The 17,013-nt window shown below is 39.2% G+C and overlaps 2 protein-coding genes across 5 annotated transcripts in view; one reads left to right on the top strand and one right to left on the bottom strand.

Annotated features, from left to right (window-relative positions):
- Nucleotides 1–17,013, top strand: part of AKAP7 (A-kinase anchoring protein 7) — an 80,143-nt gene that overhangs the window by 23,535 nt on the left and 39,595 nt on the right. For all 4 annotated transcript variants that reach the window (XR_009274541.1, XM_058801420.1, XM_058801422.1 and 1 more), the window contains exon 7: nucleotides 7,349–7,493. Coding sequence is in view for 3 of the 4 variants with exons in the window: in XM_058801420.1 (XP_058657403.1) it covers nucleotides 7,349–7,493 (145 nt within the window). In the remaining variant the exon portion in view is untranslated. The remainder of the gene's footprint in view (nucleotides 1–7,348; nucleotides 7,494–17,013) is intronic.
- On the bottom strand, nucleotides 1,700–4,135 carry MSH5 (mutS homolog 5). Its single transcript, XM_058801419.1, has one exon. The coding sequence runs from the start codon at nucleotides 4,133–4,135 to the stop codon at nucleotides 1,700–1,702; it is 2,436 nt and encodes an 811-aa protein (XP_058657402.1).

Here is a 17,013-nt window from a genome sequence, read left to right as displayed (position 1 = left end):
TCAGTGTGAGGCATAAGCATAAGTCTTTACTATATTTTTTTCTTTCATTGTGTTCCTGTACTTAGATAGTTTAATGCATTTACAGAAAACAGTAAAAAAAATATGTATCATAAAAGGAATACTTATTTGGCAGTACATTTGAATACAATGTCTAATTGCATTTTCAGATCTTACAACAATCTGAAAAGCAAGAAAAGGGAAGTGGATGAAGGTTACATGAGCAAGCTTATAAAAGAGCAAATAGTACTGAAGTGGTTGAGTATAGTTCTCAGCCGTAGCTTTATATAACTGTATTAATTTATTTTTTAAATGTAAGCTTCCTTATTTGCAACAATATTCTGTTAAGTCGCCCTCCTCTCATTGACATCCAAATTCCACCAAAGTTTTATTTTGGGGGGAAAAAAATCTGGTTTTTAAACCTTAATATAACTGTAGTAATTTTGATATGTATATATTCTGTAGAGATTTTAACTTTTCCAGAGTTAAAAATTGTATTTACAAAGCAGAGTTTGAGAATTCAGAACTAGTAAAGATCTCAAGCAATCAGGTTTTCACTTTGAAGGCATATCATTAAGCTAACAATGGTAAATCTAAAAAACTTGGAAACAGATAATAAAGGATGGAGGTGTGAAATAAAGTTGATTAGGAAAGAACTATCTGGTTAACTGTATCCCCTTCAGCTTCTCAAATTAAAGGACTTATTTACCTACTCAGAAGTGGGACCAACTTGTTCTTCATGCATAGTCGGATATTTCTCAGATTAGATGTGCCACCGAACACTTCCCTAAAAACAGGAGGTATAGTGTGCTCCTATTTTTTCTTGTATATGTATACATAAAATAATGTGTTCAGTAAAGATCCTTCACATGACAAGAGAAGTGAAAGGGAATCCTCCCTTTGTGGTATTAATCCTCAAATGTTAATAATAGAAAATGGAACAGAAAATGTGAATTTTTCTCCTAAATTCCTAGATTTGTATTTTTGCATTTATACCCATGAGGCATAGACACGTAATATGCATGATACAACTGTATCATACAGAACCTTAAAGAAGAGAACAGTTCTCAGTAAAACTAAGGTACTTCTATTTATCAGTCCCCACTGAATCTGACCACCAGCATTCTTTTTATAACTAACCTCGGGGATCTCTGGCATTTGGACAGAAAAGCTGGTTTAAGAAAAGCTACAGAGCCATTAAATCCCTCTGCATTGCCTCTATGTCAGTGGTTTGTATTGTGACAAGTGTTAATTGTTGGCACAAGAGTCTGAGCCACATATTTATTTGGAATCTTTTATGCTGATCCTAAAATGGCTGAAACCATCACTTTGGCACAATATGAAACAATAAACACGTTCCTTTCATAGTCTTCTAAGTCCAGTAGAAATGTGTTGTGATTTTTCTGGAGTATATTTTTTTAATCTGAAGTTCCAGCAACAGGGACAGAAAATTGACAAACTGAGTGACCCAACAGCTGTAAAAGGTTCTTAAAATTCTTCCTATTCATAGACTCATGTGAGGCACCATATTGCAGGGATATGTAAGTACTTGGTTTAAACAAGAAGAAGAAGAAAGGACATAGCTACAGTTTTGTTACAAGCTAAATGTCCTGTGAGGTGTCATGTCATAGTGATAATTTTTTAAAGTCCCAGACTCTCCATGGTAGATATGGTGCAGTCTATGTATTTACACAAAGCCTTGCTACAGGACTGAGGCTGCAGAAGGCAAGATCTCTTTAGACATGAACTCTTCCAAGTCCACCTGGGGATCGTCAAGGTCTATGGAAAGAAACTTTTCCACAACAGACTTGCATTTTTCCATCCTATCACATTTTGAAGGATGATCAAGACGTTTGATTGGTTTTCCATTGCGAATCAGTTCTGATACTTCCACTCCTCTTTCAATGATTTTGGCTGGCATTCCTGCTAATGCAGCAATATTGGCAGCACGACTAATGGTGGACATGCCCTGTTTGATCTGGTAGAAAAATACCAACTCCTCTCCATCCTGATGGGTCTCCATGGTCAGGTACTCCAGAAGAGGTGTGTCAGGCAGGAGTTCTAGCTGCATTAAACTGTGAAAATTAGTGGAGACAAAGACCTGGGGACACTGTGTTCCTTGTCTGATCCAGTACCTCAGGACAGCAGCCAGAAGGGACAGGCCATCCAATGTATTGGTGCCTTTACCAAACTCATCAATAAGTACCAGGGACCTCTCTGTGGCATTGTTTACAGCCTTGGCAACCTGGTTAAGATCAATCATGAATGTGGAGAGCCCTACAGAAACTGATTCCCTACTGTGGATTCTTGTGTAAATCCCATCAATTACTCCAATCTCTGCCTCTGCTGCAGGGACGTAACTGCCGATGAGAGCCATGTACACTATAAGACCTACCTGCTTTAAGTAAACACTCTTTCCAGAGGAGTTGGGCCCTGTGATGATCTTTATTCGTCTGGTAGCCTCACCGCTGTCCACAGGATTGGCCACGAAAGTCTTTGCACATAGCTCCATGAGGGGATGTCTCCCATCCTTGATGTGGAAGCCGTGGCGGTGAGTAAAGCGGGGCCGGCAATAGCCGTTCTCCCGGGCCGTCGCTGCCAAGGCTAGCAGCACATCCAGGTGTGCAGTGTACTCAATCACGCTGTTAAGTACTTCAGACTTCTCCAGGATCCTTGTCTGCAGCTGGTGCATGATGAGTGTTTCCTGGTCTCTGATCTCACAGTGCAAGTCACCCAGCAGGCTGTCTAGCTCCTTGGTCCGGGCACTTCTGTAGTGCAGTTTATCCTCTGACAAGAACATGAAGTCCAAGCCTTCAATTTCGAAGTCAGTCTTATCCACCATATTTGGCAGGCGTGGAATGGAGAGGAGGAACCCAATCAAAGGAATGTAGATGACAGCACAGGAGGGAATTTGATTGTCCAAAGTCTCCAGTTCTTTTCGTGCCACTTCTGTAAGGAAGTCTGACAGTCCCATCAGCTTTCGTTTCTTCTCATCAATCGTGGCATCTACATTGGGTCTAACAGTGAAGCGGTTCTCGGAGAGGCTGCCTTCAAAGTCTACCACTTTGCTGATCAGGTTAGCAATGTAGCGCAGGTCATCAGTGAAGACATGTGAAATAGTCTGAAAAAGTTCAATAGTGTTGGGCAGAGAACGACACGTGTCTCTAAGGCACACTGCATTGTACGCTGTCTTATACAGTGCTTGCCAGTCACTAACTTTTGTGTTGGAAAGAGTCATTCTCTTTAAAATAAGAGGCACATTTTTAATATTCTTGAGGCAGTTTTGAAGAGTGAGGACTGTTTCATGGTTCTGAGCTAGCAGGAAGAAGTTGATAACATCCAGCCGTTTGTTCAGCTCTGTCAGGTTCCGGGTAGGTCGTGTGAGCCACAACCTCAGCAGTTTTTCTCCCCATTTGCATCTGCAACGGTTTAAAATTCCAAATAAGCTAAATCCTTCTTTTAGTCCACTGGATAGCTTGTACACAGAAGGATGGATATCACTTTTAAATATCTGAAGGACACAGTAAGTGTCTTGGTCCATATTCACAGTATCTGACAGCACAAATTTTTTAAAAGCCAAAATAGGAACTGTTATACTGCTGTCTTCGAGTTCAACTCCAACCCTTCTTCTGTCTAGAAACTTAAGAAGCCCCCCTAAGGCTCGTATCATGAGTGGACTCTCAAAAGGGATGATTGAGGACAAATAGAGAATTTTCTCTGTGGCAGTCATATGAGATGGAATAAATGGAAATTGCCTAGACAGGATCCGTTGCTTGCTGACTTCTAGACCAAAATCTATGTTGGGAAACAAGACAATTTCTGGTTTTCCTATGTCTTTATCACCTGCAGTAGCTGTTAGGTTGGTCAGGAATTTAGCAATATTCTGGTCCTGTTTTGCACTGGTCACTATGCATTGAGGGTTAAGTTCCCCAATCACTTTTTGCAGTAGCTTGAGGTCTTCATTATCAGGTATGTCAGGCATGAAGTAGACTGAGCAGTCTTCTGTATCATAGTAAGTAATTGCAAGCTGCCCTGCATACCACAGAACAGACATATGTGTCTCCGAGCTCTCTTGCTCCTCTTGCTCAGGCCCAAGTGCCGGTGGCAAGACACAGCTCGTGGCTGATGTGGCACTCATCTGTTGGCAAGAGGTATTTTTATTCACAACTCATGCAAAAGGTCCTGAGAAGTAACTTTAATTGACAACAGGAAGTTAACAGTCACTTTTCCAACCCTGGAGAATTTAAGATGCTACCAGGAATTAACTACAAATGTTCAAGCGACACGGCCAGTAACTACAGCCACTTCCAAGGAAGGAGTAACAGAGCTAACTACCAGCAATAGTTTTATAGTTTTTCTTTGTATCCTTTATTTTTTTTTAAGTCTATGTAGACCCAAGTACCCATAACTACAGTAACATGCACGGATGTGTATATCCATGCACAAAATCACCCTCCCTCAGAAGTTCGTGACACGCACCTGCACTGACCGTGGCTTCTCTCAGCAGTGCAGCCCCACAGCCTGGCCCTCATTTCAGGGTCGCATCCCCATATTTATGCTGCAGCATTACGGACATACCAATCCTGTCAGCACCTCACTTCCAATCCTCTCCCACTTCTCTGCTCGCTACTCACCCTCCTCACACAGACGGGCAGCTCGTCTCAGGGGCTGCGCCTCCCTGCAGCCCAAAGGCGTTGTGCTGTTTCTTTTCCCTTTGCCTTCCTCTCGGCGCTCCGTCGTGAGGGCCCGTCAGGGGCCCGAACCCGCCTCTGCCGCCGGGCCGCGCCCACAGCGGCCCTGGCCCGGCCCTGTCCCGGCTGGCGGGGGGGGACGCGCTGCAGGGAGTGACCCTCGGGCCGCCGGCGGGCCCCGCTTGGAGGAGCACCCAGTGCTGTGCTGGGCTGTGGGCTCTGGCACACGGAGCCCCGAGCTGCCTGCGTCCCTGCTGCCTGCGCTGTCACCCCTGGAGCCTTCCTGCCCCCGGTCCCAAGGCTTACTGTGGCAGTAGCTACTGGGACTGCATGGGGTTCAACTGCTGGGATAGCTGGCTGCACCTTCCCAGATACACGGGCAGGAAAACCAGACATTGCAGGGCTGCCAAAAGCATTCTCCTGGTGCTCTGGCAGTCCTGCAAGTGCCATGCCTCTCCAGGCCCATGCTACTCAGCCGTGTCCTTTACAGGCATCATCCATTAAGTGCTTCCTCGAGAGGCAGTCTTCCTCCTCCCCTTCCAGCACCAAATGCTTCGAGTACTCTTGTTTTTCACCCTCCCCCATTACAACTTCTCAGCATCTGTACTATTCCCATGTGGTAACAACTTTTCTCTTGCATCTCTACTGCTTCAGACTCTTTCAGTTAAGAAATGAGCCGTGACCTTCCCATGCGCCTGCGTTGCTTCATCCTTTCACATCTCACTGCAAGCTGCACTCCAGGAATTGTTCCAGTTACTAAAAATATCATAGTTTTCCCATGGCTGCTTTTCCAAATACCTTTCAGTAGTGCATCACAAGCACAACTCAATTCCTGAGCTTTCAACATTTGATTCATACCTTAGCAACCCGTCTTAGACAAGCAACCTCCCAATCTCTTGTAAATGTTATTTTTTTATTGGAGCATGAAGTTGTCATTTTTATGTTTATTTCATTTCATTCCAGAAGAACTCAGGGCTTCACATTTTGACAAGTGTTCTCCTCGCTGAGAACACTTTTTATTACTAATTGATGTCTAACTGAATTTCCTAGAACTGTCAGCCAAAAAGCAAGGAATGATGATTTAGTGTCAGAATAACTTTAGCACATAAGGAGTAGTCTAGCCATAGAATATGTGAGGATGGAATAAATGTAGACTTCCACAGAGATTTAGACTCCCGAAAGTTCCATTTCTTGAAATGAAAAGCATCCACCACTAGATGTCATCATTTCAGGGATTAAGGAAATTAAAAGACATTTGACCTTCTCTAAAGTAGACTTTACTTTTCACATTGATGAGCTGCCGAGAAACCACAGGCAAACCAGGACTTTGCAGCTGCTGGGGATGTAAAGCTGAGGGTCCAGGAGGTTGGCAGGTTGACTGTGCAAATGCAGGGGGCGTGTGTAGGGGGAGAAGTTGGGGAAAAACACAAAAGAGGAGGGGACGGTGCAGGCTGCAAAAGGGGCCAGTCTTGTTTAAAATGAGGCTGGTGGGCGCACCTGTGCAGCTGATTGCCAGGGCCAAATGTCTGTATCCTCCCCAAACTGTGCGTGTGGCAGTGCAGGTGTTCACTGCCAAACCTCAAGCTGGGCCAGCAGCAAGTGGGAGACCTGTGGGCTCAGTGAGAGGCTGGCAATCTGGGCAAGGGTGCTGGGAGACAGAGGGGCCATGACTATGCTTCAGGAATGCACAAACGTGAACACGGAGAGAAAGTCCTTTGGTCCCTGCCAGGAGTGACCTGCACTTGTGTCTCCTGTGATCCCCATGTGCAGGTGCTGGTGAAGGCAGTGGCATCCATGTCCTTTGAGCAGGGGTATGTGTCTCTAGAGGTAAAAGCAGCAGGTACATCCATCAAAGACTGAGGCTCCCACATGCTGGACTGGACTCCAGCAGCCAGGCACTAGGGAACACACCAGTAGGGGCTGGAGCTGCTAGAGGCTCCTAATATTCCTTAGCACGGAATAATGATATTTAAATAGCAAACAGCATTATTGGGAGGTAGATTGAAGGAGAAAATACTGGATTCTTACAGAGATCATATATTTTTATTGACAATGCAATGGATTGAGGACCTCATAACTCTTAACTACTGAAATAATGTTTTCTGAAAATAGCCTAATAGAATATTTATTATGTTCTGCTTCAAATATGCAAAACTGCATAATGATTCCAATATTATAAATCCCAGCAAGTTTTTAGATATACTGAGATAAAAAGGTCTAGTGCTAGAGAAATACAGCCATTTTTTCCTGTGGGCTGATTTTAATGACTCAGAAAACTGCCCTTGATGACCATTTGAGATTCTTCCTTGTAGCATTATGCCCAGTGATAACAGCAAGAATAATTTCCAGTTACACATTCCATGAACACTGTTGCAAACCATTGGAAGTCAAAGCAGTTGTAGCATTGTGTATGTCTATTTGTTTCCTACAAGACTGAAAAGGAAGTGGTGAAAGGAGGACTAATGACACTTTTATTTTATTGTTATTTTCTGCAGTAGACAGAAGATTTGGCATATGATTACTTCTGTATTCCTTTTGCATCTTGAAGTACTTTTCCATACTAACTGTACTTATGGTTAAAATGCAAACTATAGGAATTAAATATGAAAATTCAGTGTCTGAGTAGAATGCCTAACTGAATTTTATGTTGCCTTTTAAAGGTGAAAAAAATTGACTCTAGTCTGTATGAAGATTTCAAAAACCATTATTTTGGAGATGAGATCTTGCACCGCTTTGATCTTTGCTCCATGTTGAAAAAAAAGCAGCCAAATGGTTACTACTACTGTGAGTCCTCCATTGTTTTTGGTAAGTACATCATCATTTTCTTCTGGTCAGTTGTGTCTCTGAGTGCAAAAAGCCATTTTTTCTGGAGTGTGTGTTAGGAAATTCTTGTAAGATCCATGGAGTCTGACAGAAGTCTCTCCCTTAGCCTTGGCTCTGCAGGAACTCTGTGCAGTGGTTCTCACTGACAGCTAAAGTTTATGTTCAATAATCCATCTCCAGAATTCTATTCCATTTCTCATCCTAAAATGAGTGTTTAAGATAAGTGAGATGTATCACTCCCCAGAGCTGCTCATCTCTCTGTTGACTTTAAAGACAGGCTGTGTGACTAAGTCAGATTAGACACAGTGCTTATAGATGATTAAAGCTAAGTGAAATGTCTCTGGTATGGCAGAGAGGTGACCTTACTTGGACTGCATTCATGTACAGAGAGAATTGCAATGGTACCACAGATTTGAAAATAAGACTTCAGAATACTGTTAGACTTTAAACATTGTACTCACACCTTGCTAGATTATTACAATGCTGGAAGTCAGAGTTGTGTCTTCCTGCTTTGTCTGAACAGAAATACCACTGTTAGAAGTTAGTGCTGGTTTCAGGACTACGTGTAGGGCTTTGGTGACGATTTGGTTTTTCTCTTTTGGAGACTTCCTTGTGCTGCAGCATTGGTGCTGGAAGTGCTTACCGGTCTTGAGGATTGTTCTGAGGACTTTTAATTAAATAATTAAACATGGCAGGTACCTCATGAATTCTAGTTGTTGTTAATGTTTTGTTTGTGCTTAGGGTCACCTTTTTTAGCTTAGCTAAATTGTTACCAAAAAAATCAAAAGCAGTACACAGGAAAAAAGTATAGGATGTGGCAAAACTATTGCAAAATCCAGATCAGTCAAAATCAAAATGAGATACATTTATACATATTTATTTATCTATAGATTTGTCTTATCATATTTATTACCTTGTGTAATGTATGTCACATAGTTATGTTTAACTTTGTGTATGTAACTATATATATAATGTCTTCTGTATGTGTTTGTGCATTTAAATATTATTTATATGCGTCCAAATGATTGAGAAGGAGAAATTACAGCATCATTTAACATGGTATAAAATTTTTGATTTGGGTGAAATTGAGGCTCTGCTATTTACAAATATTTTTCAGATTATTCTGGAATATGATTAAGGAATTTGGTATATAACTCATTACAAAAAAGAATCTGCTTACTAGTATGTTTGGTAGACATGTTTTTCCCAAACAATTGTTTAAATCTGTCTTCTTGAACTTGTCTTGTTACTGACATCTCAGATTGCTAAAATGAGACAGTTTTCAGTGGCCTTTTGAATGTGGGTCCCATTAAATGGTTTACAACAGCAGTCAATCAAGCAGTATTCAAAGCAAGAATCAGATGCTTGTTTGGCTTTAACTCAATCCCAGTATGGCCATGCGTAAAGAATTTATGTGTCATTTTCACAGTCCAAACAGAACTCTGCCTTGAATTATTTTTACATGAGGACTACATCTGACTTTCTGTAGCAATAGAGAGAATGGCTGTTCTTCACTAATATTAGATTAATAAAGGGCACTGTTATTATCCCCATTTTTCCCAGTTCTGTATGGATTTAGGTGCATCTTGGTGTAATATATGCATTTAATTTCTTGGTTTTGTACATGTTAATATATATTTATTTAAAGCCAACAAGTGAAGGAAAACACTATATTGGAATGACATTAAAATTACTTATTTTTTCATTTCAAAGAAGAAGAAATTTTATTTTAATGAATTTAGAAAAATCCCTTTTGCATGTGTTTTGAAATGTGATTTGGATGGGGTTTTAATAATTATAGGTAGCTAGGACATTAACATAAGGGAGGTAATGTAGTTCTATTAATACATCAAAAATAGTGAATTTTGAAAACTACTTAATACAGACAAAACACTGTATCCAGGTCTAGTTCTTCCTACATGTACATGTACTCAAGCACTTATCTTTTCCTTGAAGTACATAAAAATTACAGAAACAGAATTTACTTATTACCTAGAGTTTGGTCATGGTTGAGTGTTTTGCATTTAATAAGATGAAAAGATCTGAAAGGAGGTCATAATTAATGTCAGAAATCCATTCACAATGGAGATTTGCTTACTCCCATGTCCTGGCAGTCAGGATGGCCAGGTGTGTCCTGGGGTACATCAGGGACAGCTTGGCCAGCCGGGCAAGGGAGGGGATTGTCCTGCTCTGCTCTGAGCTGGGGCAGCCTCACTTTGAGTGCTGGGGGCAGTTTTGGGTGTCACAATGTAAAAAAGACATTAAAGTATTAGGGAGTGTCCAAAGGAGGGCAACAAAGATGGTGAAGGGCCTTGAGGGGCAGCCATGTGAGGAGCAGCTCAGGTCACTTTGTCTATTCAGCCTGGAGAAGAGGAGATTGAGCGGAGACCCCACTGCAGTTACAGCTTCCCTGTGAGGGGAAGCAGAGGGGCAGGTACTGATCTCTTCTCTCTGGTGACCAGGGACAGGACTTGGGGAAAAGGCAAAAAGCTGAGGTGAGGGAGGTTTGGTACCAGAAAAAGGTTCTTCACCCAGAGGGTAGTTGGGCACTGGAACAGGCTCCCAAGGGAAGTGGTCACAGCCTGACAGAGTTTATGAAGCATTTGGACAATGCTGTCAGGTGCATGGTGTGACACTTGGGCTGTCCTGTGCAGGGCCAGGAGTTGGACTTGATCCTGATGGGTCCCTTCCAGCTCAGCATGTTCTATGGTTCTATGGCTAATAAATGTCACAACACACATCAGCTGCACATTTCTATAAAAGTGTGTTTAAAAATAGGGGAACCAAAAGAGATTGATATGAATAAAAGGTAGAAGTACAATTCTTGCTGAACTGCATTAGTATACACCGCAGGTAATCGGGCTTGGACAGGATGTTACAGAGCAGGATCCACTAACTTCAGCAGAGCCTACATCTGCACCAGAAGCTTTCTCTGTCTGAGGGCTAGCCCCACAGGGTATGTATTCAGGAGTTAAAAATTGATGTGATAGTGATAGTAATTTTGAAGCTTCATCTTCAAAGTAGAGTTCAGTTTGCTGTTAAAGGTAAACAAGACAACAAGGCAACAAAGTGTCCTTCTTTGGACAACCCATGTCATGGCAGCTGTTATATGCCACCTTGAATCCCAAAGAAGATGAGTGGCTTTCAATCTGACAAGTGAATGCTGGAATGAGTTGAGCTTTTCAATATATACTCCTTCACCTGAATGATTGGTCAGTTTTTGATATTGTGGTAAAGATGTTCAATAGATCTTCTGATTGTCAGGAGGAGCATTATGCAAATCTTATGTCAAATATACCTTTAGTATTAAGTATCTCACTTAAATATTTTCAGGATCCATTAATGAAGATTTTTGTAGACTTGTTTCAAAGAAAATTGGTTTGTAGTATTATAATGTAAATGAGATAATACACATTAAACAAAGTTATCACATGCCAACCTGTTTTCTGTGATGTTTCTTCTGAGTGGCTTGTAAGAAGTTTATACATCAGACTTCCCCTGTGCTATCTCTGAGGTAGAGGAATTTCAAGAAGTCTGTTGCTGCTTGGAAACCACCCAGCAGGTTACTGTGAATTTCTGCACAGCCAAAATTCGTATTTCTGGAACGTTGACCAACCTGGTGGTTAAAGTACTCTTACAGTCCCCCTTAATCCTTGCAATCTAGCAGCAGCAATATGGAAAATAAAATATCAGACTACAAACATCTGGTTTATCTGCATAACATCATAATCATATGGTAAAAGGTAATGCTTCTTTCTGCTCTAGTAGTACCTCAAAGAGATGCCTTTTTAAGTAGCAGAACACTAGTGGGTCGATTTGCTTTTCAGTGGATCTATGTACAAGTTTGGTGTCTAGTCTGACCTTGTCCCAAGGTCATTCTGCAGTCTCTCTGAGATGGGAGACACCTGCAGGAATTCGCTCTTCCAATCCTAAATGGAGTGTCTAAGGCAGGATCTAAAAAGGATCTGTGACAGCCAAGCTGTGAGCATAAGATGCCTGCTTGAGCAGTTGTTAATATTTGTTAATTAGCTTCCTTGCTAATTCCATATATGTGTATATAAAAAGATGCAAGTTTTCAACTAAATAGCAAAAAGTTGCATTATATTTGTAATCTTTTAAGTTTCTGAGGGAGATCAATAACATTGTGCATAGAACATGTTACAAAAAAAAATTCTGCCAATTACTGGTGTTAGGCTATTTAAATAATTTAAGTAACATTTTTGTTCCTTTAATAAACCTGACTAGGCTTTTGTGGTGCAGTTTATGCTTCCACATTACATTGTACAATGCTAGCCAGGCAGCTGCTTAACACCCATGTCCCAAACAAAGATCAAGATACTTCTGATAATATGTTTCATATGAGCCCTCCAGACTGGAAATGAGTTTGTCAGCAATAGGTTTGGGAATACTAACATGGAAGAAAGAACTACAGAAGAAAGAACAGAAGAAAGACTCATCTGTACCTGAAACAGAAAATAGATATAATAATGTCACTCTATGAACTCTGAATAATACTGAGAAGAAACAGAAGACTGAAAATAAAGGAATTGGAAACCAATTGATAGTTGGATAGATTGTCAACATCCCTCAGTCTGCTCTTGATAAAAATGCACTTACAGTGTCAAGTAAAAAATACAGTAGCATTTCACCTTCATCGTCAAGGACAAAGATGTTTCAAATACAGTAAGCAGTATGAAATTTTGGCAGTTTGTCTGAAAGCTTTTCATAGTGGCACTATCTTAAGTGAAAGAAAGATTTCCATTTGTCTCCTGTAGATGCTCTTCTGCTTCTCTGTTTACTGGTAGTTTGACCTCAATGTTGTTGATTTTATTTGTATGGTAATTGAGCATTTTCTACATTGGGAACAGCAATGGTAAGCAGGCAAATGCTGCTTTAATTGTCCAGATTCTACACCCAGCAAGATTACCCATATTATGTGTTGATTTATTTTCACCTTCCTTCTTAATTGCATGACAGTGAATTCCTTTTTGTAAAATAATGATACATTCTTTAGTTGTACCTGTTATTTGTCCTTCTTTCCTCTTTGTAATTTCAAAATACCCTTAGGCTTGTTTCTTTCCCTTCTTAATTTTCTTTTCTTGATAGTCTATTTGTAGCCTAGCTTCTACTTTCTCTATCCTATTAGGTTTTGAGTAACTGTTTTTGAGATTCTTGCATATCTGTGGCACTTCTACCGAATTTTAATTAATTATATGGTAGTCATGGTGCTTCTGGATAAAAATGTCTTGGGTGGTTTCCCAGGGGCTGTTTCTTAACATTAAATTAGTAATTAAATCACTGTTTGTGTTGAGCTTATCCAGAGCTGCTGCAGTCTTGTGCATGCAGTGTGCTGAACAAGTATTTGCCTAAATAAAAAGCAAAAGGTATTACATGCTAAGCAGTAAAATCTTTCCCTAAAGCTCTGTTTCTCAGCTGAGTCATGTGGTGGAATATTGACTTATAAAAATGGTTCTTTTAAACATGGCAGAGAAAAATTCACATATTGGTTATTAACCTAGAAGCCAGGCTCTTTATGGACACTAAGTAGAAAGTAGCAGTCCAGGCGTTTTTTACACACATCAAATATTTTTTTATTTCCTAATGACAACAGAGTGGTGCCCTGTTGATTCCTTTTCACTACTTCTGCATTAGAACTTGATGGATGGGTTCTAGCAATGTATCTCATCTTGTATTGCTACACTGGGCAGTTGCTTCTGTATTTGGTAATTTTCTGCTATTGGTCATTAGTATCGCATTTTTCATAATGAGATAGTGTTTTTGTATTAGTTTTGTAATAGCAGTTACGGCCTAAAAGCTGTATGGATACTTACTGTGTCTGGATAAGGAGAAAAAGCTAATTAAGAGGGAGGTAAACAATATGCTTTGAAAATTGAACTTTTCATTTCAGACTAATATTCAATTGTTCTGAGGCAAATTTTAATATTTGAGCTTTAATGTTGGAAAATGTGTGGCAAACTCTTCATGAGACAGTGACAGGGAGCTTCAAAGACAGAAACATGATGTTTAGAATTCAATCATTCATTTGCTAGTACTGAAAATGAGCAAAAAAGCTTCTCATCACTTTCTGTGATAATAAGATTTATTTTTTGGATTTGATTATGAGATTTAGTTTATTGTACAGGATCAATTTTGCTACACTCTTTTTAAAATATCATAATGCAGTTTTGTTCAAAAGACTATTTCCCTTTGTTTTTCAGCAAAAGAGTATTTGAAGTAGTGATGTGTTTTTATGCCAGAGCTGTTATCAGTAGTTGAAAATAAGTCAAAATAAGTTTTTCCAAAATGGTTTTCAAAAATATGTGCAAACAACGGGATTAAACTGATGAAGTAAATCTAACAGGAGGGCACAAAGTCTTACTTGATGTCAGTAAGATTGTGATTCATAGCTGAAAATTTAGTTGAGTATATGAAAAAGGCAGAATTGATTTTTCACAACAGAACATAGTGTGATATAAAAAAATAATTTAATAACATCCAGCAGGTTTTTAGTGTCTTAAGTATTTATGCTTTAAAGATATTTTCCTCAGCAGACTTTGGTGTTCAAACAACAAATTTATTTCTAAATTTAATATATTAAAAATACTTCGAAAATGCGTAAAACATTGATTTCAATATTAATTGCAAAAAAGTAAACAGACTACTTAGGTGGTGTGGAGTAAACAAAATATGTAATATTCTTTATTGAACATATCAGTAAATATATAAAATTCTTTCATTGAATGGATCAGTAGATGATAATTAATTTATATTCTTAAAATTTTGCTAGCTAGAAAGGTGCTTTTGTTGATACAGATTACTTGTATAGTGTTGACATCAAATAAAAGGTATATTTAATTTACCATAATCAAATTACGCTCTTTCTGCAATTTCTGAGTCTTTTTCAGTAGTTTGAAGAACCTTGAATGAAAGGACAACCAGTTTTCCACTTTTCAAATGTCACCATTTTTTAGTTGTTTCTGGTTAGTGTAGAACTCCTACCCAGTGTGCAGCACGGTTCCACAGTCTGTAGGCTCCCTACATAATCCTTATGAGGTATTCTAAAATAAAATATGGTTGCAGCTCGGTAGAGGTCTGTACCTCAGGGATCATGACAAATGCTGACATAAAAATGCAGGTGTTGGGGAAAAGGGCTTGTTTTGAGTTATACCACAAGTTTAATTTCTCTTTCATGACAGTACTCAGCAATTTATCAAAACAGGTATTTCTATGATAGAAACAATAGTTTTCTTATTCTGACTGTGCATAAAATATTTTTGAGGCCCATAGTATTTGTAAACGCAGATTCTTCTAGTGAAAATAATTTCAAGATAAATTGTGATATATTTTAAAGATGCATTGTTAATGTGGCTTGTAGTGTCATTTCGTTTCCAACAAGACCACAATGTGCTGTTTCTCATGGAAGGAGTAGAATGTAAGACAAAGATTACATCAACCACAAGCTAAAACATGACATCATTGTTTTAACAGTAGCCTTCCAAGTTATTTGGTTTTAATCTGTTCTTAAACACAACAGAGACTGTTGTCACAGTATCTGCTGAATACATAGTATGCGATCTTCTATTTTTCAATGAAGATAAAATATTTAAGGTCTACATTAATATTTGATGACAGCTAATAGACCTGAACCACCCATGGCATAAGTTTTGTGGTATTACTCCAGTGTTTGATGTACCTTGCTCGCTTGTGCTGTGGAAGTGACAGGGAGAACTTGGGATCACGTGGAGATGACAATGCTAAATGCAGCTGTTCTTCCTGCTTCTCAAGTGTGGGTGCCACCACTAGGCTGATGCTAAAATCTTTAACTGTGTACTAATTTCTGTACCAGCAGCAGCAGCTCAGGAGGTTTACATGGCCAAAGCTGTGGTACCCAGGTGTAGATTAAACATGCAAACATACTCATAATTACCAGGCATACTTACAGACATCTGAAGATAGGGTTCCAATATTTTAACTTTCCAAACATGTGTACTGTTTATTTTCTGAGACAGCGTGGGTTCACGCTGCTTGCATTCTGGGCAAATATCCGGGGATATGTGGCTGCCAGAGTGCTGAGCTTGTCAGTTCCAGTTGGCAGCACAGATTTCTATTCACCTGGATTTGGATCAGCTGTTGGTACAGCAAGGATGTCCTCCCTAGACTGCATGGTTTTACTTTAGGTAAATAGTTTACTTTCTGAAGTCCAAAGACATTACAGTTGACCCGTACTTTTAAAAACCTCTGCTGTTACTTCATGTTTTGCAAAGAGCAGGTTTGACTTACAGAATTCTGAGTAGCCATCCATAGCCTAGGGATTACACCAGAAAGTAATTGCTGACTGAAGACTGTTTGAAAAACCTTTTGCCTTTTAAATCATTTATTTAGAGAAGCAGTGAAAATGCCACAAATTAATTTTAATACCTAGGTTGCCATAGCTTTTTTTTAAAATGTTTAAGATGTTTTGAATCAGAAACCTTAGATACTGAACTTTATTGTTTTAATCAAAAGAACAAACAAAAGCCTTTTTTACACATATAAATGCTCCTAATTAAATGCTTTTGGAAAGTGGGTCAAGCTGAACAGGAACAAAGCACTCTCTTATTCCAAAATAAGAGTGTTCACATATGGAATTATTCAGAAACAGCTCTTAGTACTTTAAAATTCCCAGGCAATGCTAATCTGTCTTATCTTTCAAATGCAGGCAAGCTCTATAGTTTTCCTTCCCCATTCCTATCATATTGCAGACTCAAAACATATTGGATGTTAAAATTTTTCATCACTTGATTAGGTTGTTACACTGTGTCTGGAAGAAGGGCAGATTTGTTAGTGTATCTTTAATATTAGAAATGTTATTTTCACATGAAAGCAAGTAAAAGCAATCATTATTTTGCATGGGATGTACTCTTTCAGATAATTATGTTGAATTCTTTATCATCTTTATTATTGGTGAATTCAGCTTTCTATGCATTGTAGTTTCCTTTCCTGATGTCTACAGTATCTCAAGTAACGTATCATCCACAATCCAGATTATAGTAACACCATTTCCTTTTTCCAGTTTTCTTGCAGTTAACTAGTCAGTCACTCCCTTTTTTTTTTTTTTTTTTTTTTTTTATTCCCAGAAATATGCAGAATATCTGGCTTAACTTTATTCATATTTCATTACTTGGGCTGGTTTGAATGTACTTAGTGGTTATCTCTAGTCTTGGGATAGCTTTTCTTAATTTCTGAGAACACAAAACACATGAAGGTATGCTGTGTCTCCAAATGGAGTTTGAAATGTTGTAGTACAACTCTTTCTATATAGGCATAAAACTGTATGCATTTCAAAGCAGACCAAAATCTGTGATTTGAAATACAGATGTGTAAACCCTAATGTCCTAGTTATTTGAGAACTATTGCAAATATTTCCCAGATAAAAAGTCATCTGTATTTTTACTTCTTCTCTGTATCATGGTGACTTTTATTGGTTTATATGACCACTTGAACAATGTTGTCATGTTAATTC

Source organism: Ammospiza caudacuta, chromosome 3, assembly GCF_027887145.1.
Source record: "Ammospiza caudacuta isolate bAmmCau1 chromosome 3, bAmmCau1.pri, whole genome shotgun sequence".
Classification (NCBI taxonomy): domain Eukaryota; kingdom Metazoa; phylum Chordata; class Aves; order Passeriformes; family Passerellidae; genus Ammospiza; species Ammospiza caudacuta.
This window is presented reverse-complemented; position numbering and strand designations above follow the sequence as displayed.